The following is a 21,407-nucleotide window of genomic DNA, read 5'->3' on the forward strand; positions in this document are numbered from 1 at the left end:
GTTCATCCACCTCACTAGAACTGACTCAAATTCATTCCTTTTTATGGCTGGATAATATTCCACTGTATATATGTACCACAGCTTCTTTATCTGTTGATGGACATCTAGATCAGTTGTCTATTTTATATATAGTACAAGTGTGTATATGTTAATCACACTCTCCTAATTTATCATTTCCCCCCACATTTCCCCTTTGATAACTGTAAGTTTGATTTTGAGGTTTGTGAGTCTGTTTTTGTTTTGTAAATAAGTTAATTAGTATCATTTTTATTAAATTCCACATTTAAGTGATATCATGTAATATTTATCTTTTGCTGTCTGACTTACTTCACTTAGTATGATAATCTATAGGTCCATCCATGTTACTACAAATGGCGTTATTTCATTCTATTTATGGCTAAGTAATATTAAGTGAAAGTGGAGAGTGAAAAAGTTGGCTTAAAGCTCAACATTCAGAAAACTAAGATCATGGCATCTGGTCCCACCACTTCATGGGAAATAGATGGGGAAACAGTGGAAACAGTGTCAGACTTTATTTTGGGGGGCTCCAAAATCACTGCAGATGGTGACTGCAGCCATGAAATTAAAAGACGCTTACTCCTTGGAAGGAAAGTTATGACCAACCTAGACAGCGTATTGAAAAGCAAAGATATTACTTTGCCAACAAAGGTCCGTCTAGTCAAAGCTATGGTTTTTCCAGTGGTCATGTATGGATAGGAGAGTTGGACTGTGAAGAGGGCTGAGCACTGAAGAATTGATGCTTTTGAACTGTTGTGTTGGAGAAGACTCTTGAGAGTCCCTTGGACTGCAAGGAGATCCAACCAATCCATCCTAAAGGAGAAGAGTCCTGGGTGTTCATTGGAAGGAATGATGCTGAAGCTGAAACTCCAGTATTTTGGCCACCTCATGTGAAGGGTTGACTCATTGGAAAAGACTCTGATGCTGGGAGGGATTGGGGGCAGGAGGAGAAGGGGACGACAGAGGATGAGATGGCTGGATGGCATCACTGACTCGATGGATGTGAGTCTGAGTGAACTCCAGGAGTTGGTGATGGACAAGGGAGGCCTGGCGTGCTGCAGTTCATGGGGTCGCAAAGAGTCGGACACGACTGAGCGACTGAACTGAACTGAATATTCCTTCCTGTGTATATATACATATATATCACATTTTCTTTATACTATCCTCTGTCAATGGACCTTTAAGTTGCTTCCATGTCTTGGCTATTGTAAATAGTGCTGCTATGATCCAGGGGAGCCTTGTGGGCTGCCTTCTCTGGGGTCGCACAGAGTTAGACACGACTGAAGCGACTTAGCAGCAGAAGCAGCAGCATGAACACTGGAGTATATGTATCTTTTTGAATTATGGCTTTCTCCAGATATATGCCCAGGAGTAGAATTCCTGCATCATATGGAAGCTTTATTTTTCGTTTTTTTTTTTTTTTAAGGAAACTCCATACTTTTCTCCATAATGGTTATAAAAATTTATGTTTTCTTGAACAATATAGAAGGGTTCCCTTTTCTCCACACTCTCTCCAGCATTTATTGTTTGTAGATTTTTGGATGATGGCCATTCTAACTGCTGTGAGGTGATACCTCATTGTAGTTTTGATTTGCATTTCTCTAGTAATTAGTGATGTTGAGCATGTTTCCTTGCGCTTTCAAAACATCTTTGTATGTCGTCTTTGGAGACATGTCTAGATCTTCCACCCGTTTTTTTGATTGAGTAGTTGTTGTTGTCTTTTTTAATTTTGAGCTCTATGAGCTGTTTGCGTTGTTTGGAAATTAATCTTTTTTCAGTTACTCGTTTGCAAGTATTTTCTCTTGTTCTATGGGCTGTCTTTCATTTTATTTATGGTTTCCATAGCTGCGCAAAAGACTTTAACTTGGTCCCATTTGTTTATTTTTGTTTTTATTTTCATTACTCTAGGAGGTGGATCAAAAAAGATCTTGCTACAATTTATGTCAAGGAATGTTCTGCCTATGTTTTCCTTTAAAGTTACATTTACATCTTTAACCCATTTTTAGTTTATTTTTATGTGGTGTTAGGGAATGTTCTAATTTCATTCTTTTACTTGTAGCTGTCCCAGCATCCTTTATTGAAAAGACTGTCTTTTTCTCCATTGTATATTTTTGCCTCCTTGTCATAGATTAGGTGACCATAGGTTGGTTTATTTGTGGGTTTATCTCTGGACTTTCTATCCTATTCTACTGATCTATATTTCTGTTTTCATGTGTATTTCTATATATTTCTGTGTTTGTGTATGTGTTTTGATTACTGTAGCATTGTAGTACCGTCTGAAGTCAGGGAACCTGATTCCTCCAGGTTCATTTTTCTTTCTTAAGATTGCTTTGGCTATTTGTGGTCTTCTGTGTTTCCAAACAAATTTTTAAAAAATTTTTTCTTGTTCTGTGAAAAATACCATTGGTAATTTGATAGGGATTCAATTGAATCTGTAAATTGCTTTGGGTGGAATAATCATTTTGACAATATTGATTCTTCCAATCCAAGAACATGGTATATCTCTCCATCTGTTTCTGTCATCTTTGATTTCTTTCATCAGTATCCTATGGTTTTCTGAGTACAGGTCTTTTGCTTCCTTGCTGCTGCTGTTGCTAAGTAGCTTCAGTCGTGTCCGACTCTGTGCAACCCCATAGATGGCAGGCCACCAGGCTCCCCCATCCCTGGGACTCTCCAGGCAAGAACACTGGAGTGGGTTACCATGCCCTGCTCCAATGCATGAAAGTGAAAAGTGAAAATGAAGTCGCTCAGTTGTGTCTGACTCTTAGGGACCTCATGGACTGCAGCCTACCAGGCTCCTCTGTCCATGGGATTTTCCAGGCAAGAGTACTGGAGTGGGGTGCCATTGCCTTCTTCTTGCTTCCTTAGGTAGGTTTATTGCTATGTGTTTTATTCTTTTTGATGCAATGGTAAATTGGATTATTTCCTTAATTTCCCTTTCTCCTCTTTCATTATTAGTGCATAGGAATATAAGTGACTTCTGTGTATTAATTTTGTACCCTGCAATTTTACTAAATTCACTGATAAGCTTTATTAGTTTTCTGGTAGCATCTTTAGGGTTTTCTATGTGTAATATCATGTCATCTGCAAACAGTGACAGTTCTACTTCTTCTTTTCCAATGTGAATTCCTTTTATTTCTTTCCTTTCTGACTGCTGTGGATAGGACTTCCAAAACTATGTTGAATAGTAGTGACAAGAGTGGGTATCCTTGTCTTGTTCCTGATCTTAGAGAAAATGCTTTCAGTTTTTCACCATTGAGAATGATGTTTGCTGTGAGTTTGTCATATATGGCCTCTATTATGTTGAAGTAGGTTCCCTCAATGCCCACTTTCTGGATAGTTTTTATTTATAGATGAGTGTTAGATTTTGTCAGAAGCTTTTCCTTCATCTACTGAGATGATCCTATGATTTTTATTCTTCAGTTCGTTAATATGGTGTATCACATTGATTAGCATATATTGAAGAATCTTCACATGTCAGGAATAAATCACAGTTGATCATGTTGCATGATCCTTTTAATGTATTGTTGGATTCAGTTTACTAGTATTTTGTTGATGATTTTTACATCTATGTTCATCAGTGATATTAGCATGTAATTTGTGTGTGTGTGTATGTGTGTGTGTGTGTGTGTGATGTCTTTGTTTCACTTTGGTATCTGGATGATTGTGGCCTCATAGAATGAACTTGGGAGAGCTCCTTCCTCTACGATTTTTAGAAGAGTCTTAGAAGAATAAGTGTTAACTCTTGAGAGTTTTTATACTTTCTCAATACTTGTCCTTTGTCAAATATGTCTTTTGCAAATATTCTCTGTGTGTGTGTGTCTATAGCTTGTCTTTTCATCCTGTACTTTTTTTTATTTTAATTTTTAAACTTTACAATATTGTATTAGTTTTGCCAAATATCGAAATGAATCCACCACAGGTATACATTTGTTCCCCATCCTGAACCCTCCTTCCTCCCTCCCCATACCATCCCTCTGGGTTGTCCCAGTGCACCAGCCCCAAGCATCCAGTATCGTGCATCGAACCTGGACTGGCAACTCGTTTCATACATGATATTATACATGTTTCAATGCCATTCTCCCAAATCTTCCCACCCTCTCCCTCTGCAACAGAGTCCATAAGACTGTTCTATACATCAGTGTCTCTTTTGCTGTCTCGTACACAGGGTTATTGTTAGCATCTTTCTAAATTCCATATATATGCGTTAGTATACTGTATTGGTGTTTTTCTTTCTGGCTTACTTCATTCTGTATAATAGGCTCCAGTTTCATCCACCTCATTAGAACTGATTCAAATGTATTCTTTTTAATGGCTGAGTAATACTCCATTGTGTATATGTACCACCGCTTTCTTATCCATTCATCTGCTGATGGACATCTAGGTTGCTTCCATGTCCTGGCTATTATAAACAGTGCTGCGATGAACATTGTCTCTTTCCCTTCTGGTTTCCTCAGTGTGTATGCCCAGCAGTGGGATTGCTGGATCATAAGGCAGTTCTATTTCCAGTTTTTTAAGGAATCTCCACACTGTTCTCCATAGTGGCTGTACTAGTTTGCATTCCCACCAACAGTGTAAGAGGGTTCCCTTTTCTCCACACCCTCTCCAGCATTTATTGCTTGTAGACTTTTGGATCGCAGCCATTCTGACTGGTGTGAAATGGTACCTCATAGTGGTTTTGATTTGCATTTCTCTGATAATGAGTGATGTTGAGCATCTTTTCATGTGTTTGTTAGCCATCTGTATGTCTTCTTTGGAGAAATGTCTGTTTAGTTCTTTGGTCCGTTTTTTGATTGGGTCATTTATTTTTCTGGAGTTGAGCTGTAGGAGTTGCTTGTATATTTTTGAGATTAGTTGTTTGTCAGTTGCTTCATTTGCTATTATTTTCTCCCATTCTGAAGGCTGCCTTTTCACCTTGCTAATAGTATCCTTTGATGTGCAGAAGCTTTTAAGTTTAATTAGGTCCCATTTGTTTACTTTTGCTTTTATTTCCAATATTCTGGGAGGTGGGTCATAGAGGATCCTGCTGTGATGTATGTCATAGAGTGTTTTGCCTATGTTCTCCTCTAGGAGTTTTATAGTTTCTGGTCTTACGTTTAGATCTTTAATCCATTTTGAGTTTATTTTTGTATATGGTGTTAGAAAGTGTTCTAGTTTCATTCTTTTACAAGTGGTTGACCAGATTTCCCAGCACCACTTGTTAAAGAGATTGTCTTTAATCCATTGTATATTCTTGCCTCCTTTGTCAAAGACAAGGTGTCCATATTTGTGTGAATTTATCTCTGGGCTTTCTATTTTGTTCTATTGATCTATATTTCTGTCTTTGTGCCAGTACCATACTGTCTTGATAACTGTGGCTTTGTAGTAGAGCCTGAAGTCAGGTACGTTGATTCCTCCAGTTCCATTCTTCTTCCTCAAGATAGCTTTGGCTATTCTAGGTTTTTTGTATTTCCATACAAATTGTGAAATTATTTGTTCTAGCTCTGTGAAGAATACCGTTGGTAGCTTGATAGGGATCACGTTGAATCTATAAATTGCTTTGGGTAGTATACTCATTTTGACTATATTGATTCTTCCAATCCATGAACATGGTATATTTCTCCATCTATTAGTGTCCTCTTTGATTTCTTTCACCAGTGTTTTATAGTTTTCTATATATAGGTCTTTAGTTTCTTTAGGTAGATATATTCCTAAGTATTTTATTCTTTCCGTTGCAATGGTGAATGGAATTGTTTCCTTAATTTCTCTTTCTATTTTCTCATTATTAGTGTATAGGAATGCAAGGGATTTCTGTGTGTTGATTTTATATCCTGCAACTTTACTATAATCATTGATTAGTTCTAGTAATTTTCTGGTGGAGTCTTTAGGGTTTTATATGTAGAGGATCATGTCATCTGCAAATAGTGAGAGTTTTACTTCTTCTTTTCCAATTTGGATTCCTTTTATTTCTTTTTCTGCTCTGATTGCTGTGGCCAAAACTTTCAAAACTATGTTGAATAGTAATGGTGAAAGTGGGCACCCTTGTCTTGTTCCTGACTTTAAAGGAAATGCTTTCAATTTTTCACCATTGAGGATAATGTTTGCTGTGGGTTTGTCATATATAGCTTTTATTATGTTGAGGTATGTTCCTTCTATTCCTGCTTTCTGAAGAGTGTTTATCATAAATGCATGTTGAATTTTGTCAAAGGCTTTCTCTACATCTATTGAGATAATCATATGGTTTTTATTTTTCAATTTGTTAATGTGGTGTATTACATTGATTGATTTGCGGATATTGAAGAATCCTTGCATCCCTGGGATAAAGTCCACTTGGTCATGGTGTATGATCTTTTTAATGTGTTGTTGGATTCTGATTGCTAGAATTTTGTTAAGGATTTTTACATCTACCCCTACATATGTTGTCTACAAGAGACCCACCTCAAAACAGGGGACACATACAGACTGAAAGTGAAGGGCTGGAAAAAGATTTTCCATGCAAACAGGGACCAAAAGAAAGCAGGAGTAGCCATACTCATATCAGATAAAATAGACTTTAAAACAAAGGCTGTGAAAAGAGACAAATATGGTCACTACATAATGATCAAAGGATCAATCCAAGAAGAAGATATAACAATTATAAATATATATGCACCCAACTCGGGAGCACTGCAATATGTAAGACAAATGCTAACAAGTATGAAAGGAGAAATTAACAATAACACAATAATAGTGGGAGACTTTAATACCCCACTCACACCTATGGATAGATCAACTAAACAGAAAATTAACAAGGAAACACAAACTTTAAACGATACAATAGACCAGTTAGACCTAATTGATATCCATAGGACATTTCATCCTGTACTTTTGAAAAAGTCTGATTTATCAATTTTTCCTTATGCTTTTGGTATGAAGTCTATGAACTCTTTTCTTAGCTTGAATCCTAAATATTTTCTCTTATGTTTTTTACTAAAAGTTTTATGGCTTTAACACTTAAGCCCATAATCCATTCTGGATCAATTTTTGTATAAGGTGTGAGATATAGAGGTTCGTTTCATTGCATTTGGAGGTCAAATTGCCCCAGCATTGATTACTTTCAGTAATCAACTATTTCTTCCTCTGTTGAACTACTTTTGTATCTTTGTCAAATAATCAATTGAGCATGTTTGTCTGAATACATTTCTAGGTTCTCTTTTGTGTTCCATCATTATCTACATGTCTGTCCCTCTGCCAAGACCACACAGTCTTGATTACTGGAGCTACATAGAGGTTTTTCATATGAGATAAAGTAATTCCTCCCACTTTTTTCTCTTTCTTGGGAGTTTTCTTTTCTTTTCTTTTTTTTTTTTTTGTAAGCTATTCTAGAGTCTGTACCTTTCCATATAAACTTTAGAATAAGTTTCTTTACATCTACAAAAAAAAGTTGCTGAGATTTTGATAAGAATTTTATTAAAACTACAAATCAGTTTGGGAGAAGTTGCCATCTGTATCATGTTGCACCTTCTAATTCATGAACACGGTATTTCCATTTACTTAGGTTTTCTCTGATTTCTTTTATCAACATTTTGTAATTTTCAGTATGCATATCCTGTACAGATTTTGTTAAATGAATAGCTAAACATTTTATTTCCTTTGGAATGGTCATAAATAATATTGTGCTTTTAAGTATGGCTTCCACATCTTTTTTTTTAGTATGCAGAAATGTGGGTTTTTTTTTTTTATGTTGATCTTATAACTTACAACCTTACTGAATTCACTGATTAGTTCTAAGAGGTTTTTGATAAATTCCTTGTGATTTTCTCCTTAGACAATCATGCATCTGCAAATATAGACTTTTTATGTCTGCCTTTCCAATTTGCATGCCTTTTATTTCTTTTACTTGCCTTATTGCAGTGACTATAATATGCAATTATGTTGAATAAGGGTGATGAAACTAACATCTTTCCTTGTTCTTGATTTTTGGAGAAAAGCTTTCACTCTTTCATCATTAAGTATGACATTAACTCTAATGGTTTTGTAGATGACATTTATCAAATTGAGAGCACAAACTTCTAGTTCTGACTTGCTGAGAGTTTTTATCACAAATGAGAAAATTGGATATCCACACTTAGAAGAATGAAATTGGACCCTTATCCCCCACAGTGTACAAAAATTAACTCAAAATGGATGAAAGACTTAAAAGTAAAGCCTGAAAGTATACTCATGATTGCTGGGAGAAATATCAATAACCTCAGATATGCAGATGACACCACCCTTATGGCAGAAAATGAAGAGGAACTAAAGAGTCTCTTGATGAAAGTGAAAGAGGAGAGTGAAAAAGCTGGCTTAAAACTCAACATTCAAAAAACTAAGATCATGGCATCCAGTCCCATCACTTCATGGCACATAGATGGGAAAACAATGGAAAGAGTGGCTGACTTTATTTTCTTAGGCTCCAAAATTACTGCAGATGGTGACTGCAGCCATGAAACTCAAAGAGGCTTGCTCCTTGGAAGAAAAGCTATGGCCAACCTAGACAGCATATTAAAAAGTAGAGACATTACTTTGCCAAAAAAAAAAAAGGTCCGTCTTGTCAAAGCTATGGTTTTTCCAGTAGTCATGTATGGATGTGAGATTTGGACTATAAAGAAAGCTGAGCACCGGTGGCTCAGACAGTAAAGCATCTGCTTGCAATGCAGGAGACCCAGGTTCGACCCCTGGGTTGGGAAGATCCCCTGGAGAAGGAAATGGCAGCCCACTCCAGTACTCTCGCCTGGAAAATCCCATGGACAGAGGAGCCTGGTAGGCTACAGTCCATGGGGTCGAAAAGAGTTGGACACGACTGAGCGACTTCACTTTTGAACTATGGTGTTGGAGAAGACTCTTGAGAGTGCTTTGGACTGCAAGGAGATCCAACCAGTCCATCCTAAAGGAGATCAGTCCTGAATATTCATTGGAAGGACTGATGCTAAAGCTGAAACTCCAATACTTTGGCCATCTGATGTGAAGATCTAACACATTGGAAAAGACCCTGATGCTGGGAAAGATTGATGGCAGTAGGAGAAGGGGGAAACAGAGGATGAGATGGTTGGATGGCATCACCGACTCAATGGACATGAGTTTGAACAAGCTCTGGGAGTTGGTGATGGACAGGGAAGCCTAGTGTGCTGCAGTCCATGGGGTCGCAGAGTCAAACATAGCTGAGTGACTGAACTGAACTGAAAATATAGCACAATTAAAAGAAAACATGGAGAAGGAGCTTCTTGACATTAGTTTGGGCAATGAGTTTTTTTTTTTTTAATCAAGGTATAGTTAATATACAATATTATATAAAATTTAGGTGTACAACACGATTCACAATTGTTAAAGGTTGTATTCCATTAATAGTTATTATAAAATATCAGCTTATTTCCTATGTTGTACCTATACTATATGTCCACGTAAGTTATTTATTTTATACCTAGTAGTTTGTGCCTCTTACTTCCCCCCATTTATCCCTCCTGTTTCCCCTCTCCCAACTGATAACCATTAGTTAGTTCTCTGTATTTGTGAGTCAGCTTCTTTATTGTCATATTCACTGATTATTTTTATTTTTTAGATTCCACATGTAAGTGATATCATACAGTATATGCCTTTTGGTTTTCTTGATATAACTCCAAAATCACAAATAACAAAGACAAAAATAAACAGGTGGGATTGCATCTAACTAAAAATCTTCTGTGCATAAAAGGACACCATCAACAGAGTGAAGATACAGCCTTTGAGATGGGAGAAGACCTTGCACACCAAATATCTAATAAGAAGTTAATATCCAAATACATAAGGACCTTTCATAACTCAATAACAAAAATTAGTTAAATAACCTGATTTTAAAATGAGCAAAGGACCTGGATAGGCATTTCTCAAAAGAAAACATACAAATGACCAAACAGGTATATGAAAAGATGTTCAACATCACTAATCATCAGAAATGCAAGTCAAAGCCACAATGAGATATCACCTCACATATTTTAGAAAGGCTATTACCAAAAAGACATGAGATAACAAGTGCAAATGAGAATGAAGAAAAAAGGGGACCCTCCTAACCTACTGGTTGGAATGTAAATTGTAGAAAACAGTATGGAGGTTTCTCAGAAAATTAAAGCTAGAACTACCATATGATCCAGCAGAAATAAAGTCATGATCTCAAAGAGATATTCACACCCACATGTTCATTGCAGCACTATTCACAATAGCCAAGGTATGGAAGCAACCTCAGTGTCCATCAATGGACAAATAGATGTGACATAGATAGATAGATAGATACATTGGCAGAAACATACAAGAATATTAGTCAGTCTTAAAAAAAAGTAATTTGCAGTAACATGAAGTTGGAAGACATTATGATAAATGAAGTAAGTCTGACACAGAAACACAAGTACTGCATGATCTCACCTATATGTGGAATCTAAAAAGTTGAACTCAAGAAACAGAGAGTAGAGTAACTACCAGTAACTAGAGGATGGGGGAAAAGAGATACACCAGACCAAGGGCACCACGTGTCAGTCATGCAGAGGAATTAGTCCTAGAGACCTAATGTACAGCCTGCTAACTGAAGGTAACAGTAGTTTCAGTGTGTACTGGAAATTTGCTAAGAGATCAAATTTTAAGTGTTCTCACTATCACACACACACACAAAAAAATGTTACCTATGTGAGGTGATGGATATGTTAGCTTGATTACGGTAATCAGTTCACAATGTATACATACGTTATGACATCATGTATATGTACATTGTGTATATGTACATCTCAAATATACACAATTTCTACTTGCCAATTATACCTCAACAAAGCTGGGAAATGAAAAAGGGCCAAAAAAAGGTGATCTTCCAATTTCATTCCCTTCCAGTTCAGTCAGATTTATAATACTTTCCCTCTCTTTCTCCACAGAACTTTGTTCCTTTTAATTGAAATAAGATAGAAACTTCAGGAAACAAAAGACAAAATCTAGTCAAAATGGTTTTCATGCTTTTGCTCCCAATCAAATGAGCTCAGGTCTTGCAAGGGAACATTCTCATGGCCCGCAGCTCTGGGCTGTGAAGAGAGGTGTTCCACGGTCACCTCACTAATGCTCCCTTGGTGACCAGACAGTTTGAGGTTACTGTTTGCCAAGTCTAAAGCCAGGCCCTCAGAAAGAAGACGAAGGAACGCTCTAGTAGGAGAGAGTTCTGACCCCAGTCTTACTCTTCCCAGGCAGAAACTGTGACCTTGTAGTAAAATCCAATTACAACTTCCTCTTGTTTTATTTGGAAATGAAGGATTTTTCCCAATGTTGTTTAAAAAAAAAAAAAAATCAGTAAGCAATATTCCTAAACAAGTGCCCCTGAGTAAATCTATAATGTATCTGCCTCAGGATACAACATAGAAACGATTCAATGAAGACCTACCTGACTATACTAATAGAATGTTACCTTACTATACTAACAGAATATTACTTTACTCCAGTAGTCTTTGTTCTCAAGAATATTAGCTATACATCTACTGAGGGCCTACCTTACTATACTAATAGAATGTTACTTTATTCTAATATTCTTTGTTCTAAAGAATATTGGCCATACATCTACCAGTAGCAGCTATTTCCATGAAAAAGGAAAACCTTTATGTGATAGTGCCTCATTGCTCAAGCCATATTTGAGTTTTCTTAGCTATCCCTGACAATAGAACCCCCCACCAGTAGAGCACCAGACTCCCTGGCTCAAGTAGGAGGAGGAGACAGGGATAAAAGTAGACCCCCACTAAACACAGACTCGACATGGGCCCAGATACATGGGCCCTGTGGGTGTCAACAGGCTCTGTGTGAGGCTAGAGGAAGATTAAAGGAAGCCTTGCCTGCCCAGCTCTTCCCAACATGGCACTTCAGACACCTTAAGAATGAATAAACTCAACTACCTAGATATATAGTGTAAAAAGTGTTAGTCACTCATGTCTGACTCTGTGACCCCATTGACTATATAGCCCACCAGTCTTCTCTGTCCATGGAATTCTCCAGGCAAGAATACTGAAGTGGGTAGCCATTCCCTTCTTCAAGGGATCTTCTCGACCCAGGGATCGAACCCAGGCCTCTTATATGGCAGGCAGGTTCTTTACAGTCTGACCCACGAAGGAAGCCCACCTAGATATATACTGAAAACTAAAACAGAGAAAACCAAAACAAAGCCCTCATATCATGAATGAGCGTGTGCTGACCATGCTATGGTTATCTTCGTGAAATCATCTGTGGAGATTTAGCCATGGGCAGGACTTCCCTGGTGGCTCAGAAGGTAAAGCATCTGCCTACAGTGCGGGAGACCCAGGTTCAATCCCTGGGTTGGTAAGATCTCCTGAAGAAGGAAATGGCAACCCACTCCAGTATTCTTGCCTGGAAAATCCCATGGACAGAGGAGCCTGGTGGGCTACAGTCCATGGGATCACAAGGAGTCGGACACGACTGAGCGACTTCACTTTCACTTTTCACTTTCAGTGTTAAGTCACTGTAAGTAACAGCCATAATATTGGAGATTTATCTACCATCATGAGAAATATTTGCGGGTTACTTAGTGCAAAATAACAGAAGGAGAGAATCCTGTATCTCTACTAGGCATTTTAAAAGTGTAGCATATCACATACTCTAACTGAAGAAACAGACATTTCCCTGAAACTTGCAACAAAAATGCCATTTTTCTAAATTTGATAATGGCTTTTATCTTGGGATGTGGGGCAGGAGGATGGAGAGTAGATTAGGACATTCACTTTCTACGTTCAACACTTCTGTGATGTTTAGAGGTTTTAATAAAGACCATGTATCACTTTTATAATTAAGCAGTTATAACAAAGATCAGTTAATAACTGTGTATGTGTGTTAGTCACTCAATCATGTCTAACTCTCGGCAACCCCATGGACTGTAGCCTGCCAGTCTCCTCTGTCCATGAAGTTGTCCCAGCAAGAATACTGGATTATCATTTCCTCCTCCATAGGATCTTCCCAACCCAGATCTCCTGCATTGCAGGTGGATTCTTTACCACCTGAGCCACCAGGGAAGCCTCAATTAATAAATACTGTTCTATTAATACATTTTAAGTGCTGAGTCAATGCTTGTTTAAAAACAAAAGAGGGAAATATTTTTAAATGAAAACAAATGTTGATAAGCTCTGTGCCTGCCCCAGTCAAGGAATGACAAGGTGACTATGACAAGTTTGCTCCAGAGACATTTCTTAACAAATTCCAGTGGTTTACATTCTGTGACCCACTATTCAATGAACCTCTTTAGTTGGCCTTTCCCAGGATTCACTCACAACTCTTCCTAGAAAATCTCAAAGCCTTCCTGCTGGAATAAGTGTTATTTTCTAGGCAGCTCTCACCAAAGGGCAGCCTAGTAATTAACAAGTTTCATCTCCAGAGGCTTCAGGATCTCATTTCTGGCGAAGGATGTGTGTGCTACACATGATAACACTGTCAAAACTTGCTGTCTTATAAGGAGATTTTTGACATCATAACAAAAGAACTCTGTATACTCCTAAATATTTACCTCTCTTTGTCTCAGAACAACTCCTCAGAGCTCAGGGATTAAGTCACTCCTTGCAGCAAAATGAGGATCTGCTTTCTGTAAAACTGTAAACTGTATTTTTGGAGTTCACTCTTTCATTTCAAATATTTCATGTTACTGGGTAACTAAGGGCAATTGCACTATGTAGTCAGCCCTCCTTATCTCCAGGTTTCACACCCGCAGGTTCAACCAACCATAGATCAAAAATACTTGGGGAAAAAAACAGAAATTCCCAAGAAGCAAAACTTGAACCGTGTGCCAGAAACTGTTAACAAAACTTTTGATCATATTAGGTACTATAAGTAATCTAGGGATGACTCAAAGTATATGCAAGGATCTGCATGGATTACATGCAAGCCCTACTCCATTTTCCATAAGAGACTTGAGCATCCGCATATCTTGGTGTCCAGGGGGTCCTGGAACCAGTTTCCTGGGGATACCAAGGGACTGCATATAGCAGGCAAGAGGAATCTGTAATTCAAGCTGCACTTTTAGAATTAAAACTGACTCCTAAATTTGCAAGACATTAGAGACTTGAAGAGAAATAGTGTTCCACACTAGGAAACGTGGGGTTCCGATGTTCTCTGGGTTTACCTCGATTTGGAGAAACGGAAATGTTAGCTTCCGACTTTAACAACCAGATGTTTTAGATGAAGTGCCTGACTGTATAATATCCATGGAGCTTCCTGCTCTGGTCTGCTCGGTAATGCCTCTCCCTGACATGCCTTGTTTGATGTTTCAGGAATTCGTGATGATCGTCGTCTTTGGTTTGGAGTTCATCATTCGAATCTGGTCTGCAGGCTGCTGCTGCCGGTACCGTGGATGGCAGGGAAGACTGAGATTCGCCCGAAAGCCCTTCTGTGTCATAGGTGAGTATCAGAGTCCTGGACGCCCAGGTTTGGGGCACTGCATCCTTTTCTTCTTCTGTCTCTGGTATTACCACATTTGGTTTACGTTAAAAGCTAATATTCATGGATTCTTCACCATGGGCCAGGCTCTCTCATGGTTTGAGAGTGCTAACTCATTTAATCCGCTTCACAGCTCAGTGAGGTAGGTATTTTCATTATCCAAGTTTTGCAGATGAAGAGGCTGGGGCACAAAGAGGTGGAGTGAGTTGCGAAAGTCACACAGCTAGTAAATGGTGGCACTGGGACTGAGCCAGAGGTCCTGGCTCTGGAACTCTCACGTCAAGTTGAGCCGTGCTAAAATACACGGTTCTCGAGCATTGCCCTGAATTAGGGGAAGCATTGATTTCCGTGAGTATAAAGATCTATTTTTGCTCTACAGTGTAAGCAGTACTGCCTTTATGCTCTTGGTCAGCTGAAATGTGTAAGTGTACCGGTCCTGGTAAAGCTTATTTATGAGCAGGCCTCAAGAATAATTACATGTATGGCTTATTATACCCACTGTAACCATGAGACCTGATAAAGTGTTTTCCCCTCTGAAATTTGGGTCCCCACCTTACAGTCCCTGAATAAATATCACATCTCTACAACTCCCTGGCTGCTGTCGCTTCAAAGAGATTCCAGTCACCTGGGTGCCAGCCTGAAACTATAAAACATTCCAGAGTTAAGATCTGGCACCTCGGAGTGATATATTTTAAAGTATATCATAAAATTGAAAATTTTAGTCAATTATATCTCAAATTTTAATTATTTTTTCAAGTGAGCTGCCTACATCATGGCCTTTAATCCCTAAGTATTTCAGTATGGATTTTCAAAAGGAAGACTATGAGTCTGCATAATCTTCTGTACTTAAATTGGATGTTAGTACAACCCCTTCTCTAATCTGCTGGCTGTATCCTAGTTTTGCCAGTTGACCCAATAATGTCCTTGTAGCATTTTTCCCTCCAGTCTAGGGTCACACATGGTGTTTAGTCATCAGGTCTCTGTGGTCTCCTTTTATCTAGAACAGTTCCTCAGCCTTTCTGTCTTTTACAACACTGACATTTTTGAAGAATTTGACCTATTTTTTAAAAAATGGAATGTTTTTATTTCTTTGGGGGAAGAATAGTAAAACCCTGTGTACTATAGCTTCTTGTAATTGTGGATGTCGTAGTTGTCGTTATTCAATAGTTGCATTTGGTTTCCTTGCTCTTTTCTCCTTCCTATTTCTTTGGCAGCCACTCAAATCTCATGGACGGAGGAGCCCAGTAGGCTGCAGTCCATGGGGTCACTAAGAGTCGGACACGACTGAGTGACTTCACTTTCACTTTTCACCTTCATGCATTGGAGAGGGAAATGGCAACCCACTCCAGTATTCTTGCCTGGAGAATCCCAGGGATGGGGGAGCCTGGTGGGCTGCCATCTATGGGGTCGCACAGAGTCGGCCATGACTGAAGCGACTTAGCAGCAGCAGCAGCAAATCCAAATGCTGGAAGTTCCTGGTGAGCTCACTTATTTCCACTGTGTCCAACCTGAGAAACTGGGGGTTTTAGTTACAAGCTAGTTTAGGCTAAGCTCCTCATCAGCAAAGGGTTTTCCATTCTGTTTCAGAAATTGTTGAGCGTCTTTAGATACCTTCGTCACCCAATGCTTAAGGAGGAAGTGGAGAAACCCTTTGCACGCGCTCTGTCAGAGGAATCCTTTGTTCCATCTTTTATGCCAGTGCTGTGTCCATGTCCTGGACACTTGTCCTGAGCATGGGGGAGTGGGTGGGCTCCCCACACACCTGCCTATTTCAAGAGTTTCCTTTCATTCAACTGGACTTTGTGGAAACGTGACTGCTTGAAAAGCACTGCAGTTACAGAAGTGACTCTAGTGCAATTCTAAGTTACATCAACCTTGAAACACCTTGCTTGGCCTTCGCTCATGCAGTCTGTTTGTCTGGCTGCCCCTCTTCTGCCAGATGAAGTGCAGAGTAAACTGGGCACCAGCTCCAAGCCCCCGAGGGGCCCACCTGGCCCCCAGGGCACATCCGTGCAGGCACTTGGTTTTACTCTGAAGATCTCCTCTCTTTTTGAATCTCCACTCAAGCTACACCATGAAACACTGTAGCTCGATGCGAAATTATGGCACGAGAGCTTCTAGTACTATAAGGTACCCGAACAATTCACAAGGCAAACAGTTTAGTAGGACTCATTCAGCTTCTATAGGATAAAGTTGGTTCACAGCTGACTGCAGGAATGTCCCGTTTCAGACTTTAAAACCAATTAAAAATTGCCAAAGAATGTTCAAACTACCACACAATTGCACTCATCTCACACGCTAGCAAAGTAATGCTCAAAATTCTCCAAGCCAGGCTTCAACAGTATGTGGACTGGGAAATTCCAGATGTTCAAGCTGGATTTAGAAAAGGCAGAGGAACCACATCTGTTGGATCATCAAAAACATAAGAAATTTCCAGAAAAACATCTACTTCTGTTCTGTTGACTACGCCAAAACCTTTGACTGTGTGGATCACAACAAACTGTGGAAAATTCTTCAAAAGCTGGTAATACCTATCCATCTTACCTGCCTCCTGAGAAATCTGTATGCAGGTCAAGAAGCAACAGTTAGAACTGGACATGGAACAACAGACTGGTTCTAAGTAGGGAAAGAAGTACATTAAGGTTGGATATCATCACCCTGCTTATTTAACTTATATGCAGAGTGTATCATGTGAAATGCCAGCCTGGATGAAGCACATACTAGAATCAAGATTGCCAAGAGAAATATCAATAAACTCACATATGCAGATGTCACCACCCTTCTGGCAGAAAGGGAAGAAGAACTAAAGAGCCTCTTGATGAAAGTGAAAGAGGAGAGTGAAAAAGTTGGCTTAAAACTCAACATTCAGAAAATTAAGATCATGGCATCCAATCCCATCACTTCAAGGCAAATAGATGGGGAAACAATGGAAACAGTGAGAGACTTTATTTTTTGGGGTTCCAAAATCACTGCAGATGGTGACTGCAGCCATGAAACTCAAAGACCCTTGCTCCATGGAGGAAAAGCTATGACCAGCCTAGACCGCATATTAAGAAGCAGAGACATTACTTTGCCAACCAAGGTCCATCTAGTCAAAGCTATTTTCAGTAGTCATGTATGGATGTGAGAGTTGGACTGTAAAGAAAGCTGAGCACCAAAGAATTTATGCTTTTGAACTGTGATGTTGGAGAAGACTCTTGAGAGTCCCTTGGACTCAAGGAGATCAAACCAGTCAATCCTAAAGGAAATCAGTCCTGAATATTCACTGGAAGGACTGATGCTGAAGCTGAAACTCCAATACTTTGGCCACATGATGCGAAGAGCTGACTCCTTGGAAAAGACCCTGATGCTGGAAAAGATTGAGGGTGGGAAGAGAAGGAGACGAGGATGAGATGGTTAGATGGCATCACTGATGCGATGGACATGAGTTTGAGCAAGCCCAGGAGATGGTGATGGACAGGGAAGCCTGGCATGCTGCAGTCCATGGGATCATAAAGAGTCAGACATAACTGAGAGACTGAACTGACTGAGAATTTGGTTTTAATCCAATTCCAGAGGCAATGCCAGTGTATTTCTGGCCCCTAAGCTAAAGAGCATGTTCTCTCCCACATGTTTGCTGCCTTTTGATAGCTGTTCTCAGCTGCAGATACATGGGCACATCTTGGTCCTTTAATCTTCCTCTTCCTCTCTTGAATCCTTCTGGGACTTGGTGTAGCATGTGATGCTGAAGACAATGTTGTGTCATCTGTAACTCAGCCACCTTTAGGCCTGTCAGCTGTGACTTCACAGATTCAGTTTGACGTAGTGTAGGTGTGGTTGGAGCTTAGTTTCCACTTCAGGCCTTTTCTTCATTTGTTATTTTACCTCTACCAAATCAGCTTCTTTGGAAGAAAACCTCACAGATAAATACATAATGAATACCCACTAGAACAAAAGCAAGATTTGTACTTACACTTAAGGTAACTATGCACTTCTCAGTCTTTTATTTGATATATGTGTAATGATTTGATTCGTGGTCCAGCTGAACCTATGTAATAGTGAAACGTGTTCAAATGTGGCTCTTTTGGACGAGGTTGGTAAGATGTAACCTACACAAAGGAACCAAATGTCAGCTGCCTGAAGGCAGCTGCTGCTGCTGCTAAGTCACTTCAGTCGTGTCCAACTCTGTGCGACCCCATAGACAGCAGCCCACCAGGCCCCACTGTCCCTGGGATTCTCCAGGCAAGAACACTGGAGTGGGTTGCCGTTTCCTACTCCAATGCATGAAAGTGAAAAGTGAAAGTGAAGTCGCTCAGTCATGTCCGACTCTTCGGACCCCATGGACTGCAGCCTACCAGGCTCCTCCGTCCATGGGATTTTCCAGGCAAGAGTACTGGAGTGGGTTTCCATTGCCTTCTCCAGCCTGAAAGCAGCAGGGTGTCCCAAATGGCTCCTGGAGCCCTTTCTAGGCCATGCTTAATAGGGCCATAAAAAATGATTGATGTCAGGAGTAAAATGAGCAATCGCATTGGAAAGTAAGCCCTGATCTCCCTGCTTGACCTAATTGACTGCGGCAAAGTGGACAAAGAGTTGTCATCCCTCCCCTGCCCACTACAGCCACGCCTACTGCACGTCGCACTGCATCTGTCAGGCCACTGCTCACAGGCCTAAAGGTGGCCAAATTACAGGCAACACAACTCCATCTTCAGAACCACGTGCTACACCAAGTCCTAGAAGGATTCGAGACAGGAAGAGGAAGATTAAAGGACTAAGATGTGCTGATAACGCTGTGCGTTTGGAGATGTAGCTAAGCTCTCTCAAGGCTCCACATATCTGTAATATCTGGTTATTCTGAACATGCCACACACCCAAACATTTTCAGAAGGCTTGAGCATTCAAGAAAGGGCCCCGAGGAGACTGGTCACTGGTGTGACTGCTGTGTGGGGAATGCCTTCTGAGAGCGCCCTCTAAAATAGAGCTGAAGCAGAGCAAAGCTTCTTCAGCTGTTGCCTTGGGCAAGACAGAGCCCTGCAGACCAACTGATCCTATTGGGACACAGGTTGGTTCATGGGGCCCACGGGCTGATTCCCAAAGAATCGTAACTTCCCTCCTAACCTGCCCACTCCCCACCCCTACATGGGAGCCAGAACCAGAGCATTGCCAAATATTGTTGATTTAAGAAAACATAAAATCATTATATTCTTGTGTTTGAAAAACATCTTTTAGACATCTGTAACCAAAGGGAAGAAAAATCTACTCATTTTTTAAAATTAGATTCTTGCTTTCTTTACCAAACTGATTTATCTCTCCTTGATTTGGGGAGTTTGGAAACTGGTAAAAGCTTATCTTGAATTGCAAAATTCTTATATATCTATGCCTTCAATTTGGCAATGGCAATCCACTCCAGTACTCTTGCCTGGGAAATCCCATGGACAGCAGAGCCTGGTAGGCTACAGTGCATGGGGTCACGAAGAGTCGGACACAACTGACCGACTTCACTTTCACTTTTCACTTTCATGCACTGGAGAAGGAAATGGTAACCCACTCCAGTATTCTTCCCTGGAGAATCCCAGGGACGGGAGCCTCGTGGGCTGCCGTCTATGGGGTTGCACAGAGTCAGACACGACTGACGTGACTTAGCAGCAGCATGCCTCCAATTTACATCTCTCACCTAATACGCTATTGGAATAATATGTCTGCAGCTGTGGTCAGTAATCACTGTGCTACAACTTGAAGAGTTGAATGTGTTTGTGGATGACTAATGAGTTGCCCTCATTTGTCTGGACTTTCTGATTTCTTTTCTGATCTCTCTACAATCAAACACAACTCATTCACTCAGTGGCCTCAGTATAGAGGACGTGTAAAATAACCTCAGATTCTGAGTTCATAGTCACTCCTTTTCCAGCTTTCATTAATGACCTGCCTGAAAATTGCAAATCGTACCCAAGACTGCTGCTTAGATTACAATAATGAGCCTGATGAGTTAGAATGTCAACAAGTTACTCGTAACCGTGACTTTTTGGATCCCTGGTGACTCCTCCTAGAGACAGCTGGAACAAGGCCGTAGTTTTTAGTCATCTCAGAAAAGAAGAAAAGACTAGCCTGTGATTAACCTTGGATCAGTACTTGATGCTAAATATAAGTTGATTTTTTAATTGCTGTTTTAGCAGTTCCCCTTCTGTGTAATATTTCCACAGGAAGACAAAAAGAGGCAAAGCAGAGCATAGAGGTGTCCCCTGTGAGCTGAACGTATGTGCCTTTGACACGGGAAAATAGCAAATGTATCTTTTTTCTTAATGAAGAAAAAATAACCAGTGTCTTCCCTAGCTACAACAAAATTGGAGCCTTTATTAAAATCAACCACACAGCCAAGGCCACTCTAATATATCTGCGAGTTCATCTTATTGAAAGCAGTTTCAGCTGCTAATGTGTTGGAAAGCTATATCAGAGACACTTGGATGCCACCGGCTCCTAAACTGAAGATCCAGGCATCGTTTTTCTACCTCTCCAGCCTCTCCATCTTTCGTTCCAAGAGACAGTCTTTTCAGCTACACTCATTTTCTCACCCTCATAATCTCCTCTGCCCTTTACTGAAAGCTATTTCTCTTGGGTTGTTTCCTGTCAGCCGTGTACTCTTCTCTGCCTCCTTCTATGTCTGAAAGTCCAAACTCCATGCATATGGTCACCTCTATGTGATTAACTGGACCATCTGAGGACCGTTAAACCTTCTTGACTTGCTTGGCTACAGAACTATAAAGCCGTTTCAGTCTCTATAGTGAATATAGCTGATAGTTATTGAAATTTGCTACGCTATGGGTACTGCTCTTGAACTCGGTAAATACTGTCTTATTTAATTCTGCAGAAGTTTTATAATATCCTTTTTAAAGATGAGGAAGTAAGATAGGGTTTGAGAAACTTGTCCACAGTTAGATGGTGAAAGAACTAGGATTTCAATCTAGAAAAATAAGCCTACCTGATGA

At 39.9% G+C, this 21,407-nt stretch overlaps 1 protein-coding gene across 3 annotated transcripts in view; it reads left to right on the forward strand.

The window, feature by feature from the left end:
- KCNQ5 (potassium voltage-gated channel subfamily Q member 5) overlaps nt 1–21,407 on the forward strand; it is a 626,701-nt gene that overhangs the window by 442,257 nt on the left and 163,037 nt on the right. For all 3 annotated transcript variants that reach the window (XM_061427192.1, XM_061427191.1, XM_061427193.1), the window contains exon 3: nt 14,283–14,409. In XM_061427192.1, coding sequence (XP_061283176.1) covers nt 14,283–14,409 — 127 coding nt within the window. The remainder of the gene's footprint in view (nt 1–14,282; nt 14,410–21,407) is intronic.

The sequence above is a fragment of the Bos javanicus genome, chromosome 9 (assembly GCF_032452875.1).
Source record: "Bos javanicus breed banteng chromosome 9, ARS-OSU_banteng_1.0, whole genome shotgun sequence".
Taxonomy (NCBI): domain Eukaryota; kingdom Metazoa; phylum Chordata; class Mammalia; order Artiodactyla; family Bovidae; genus Bos; species Bos javanicus.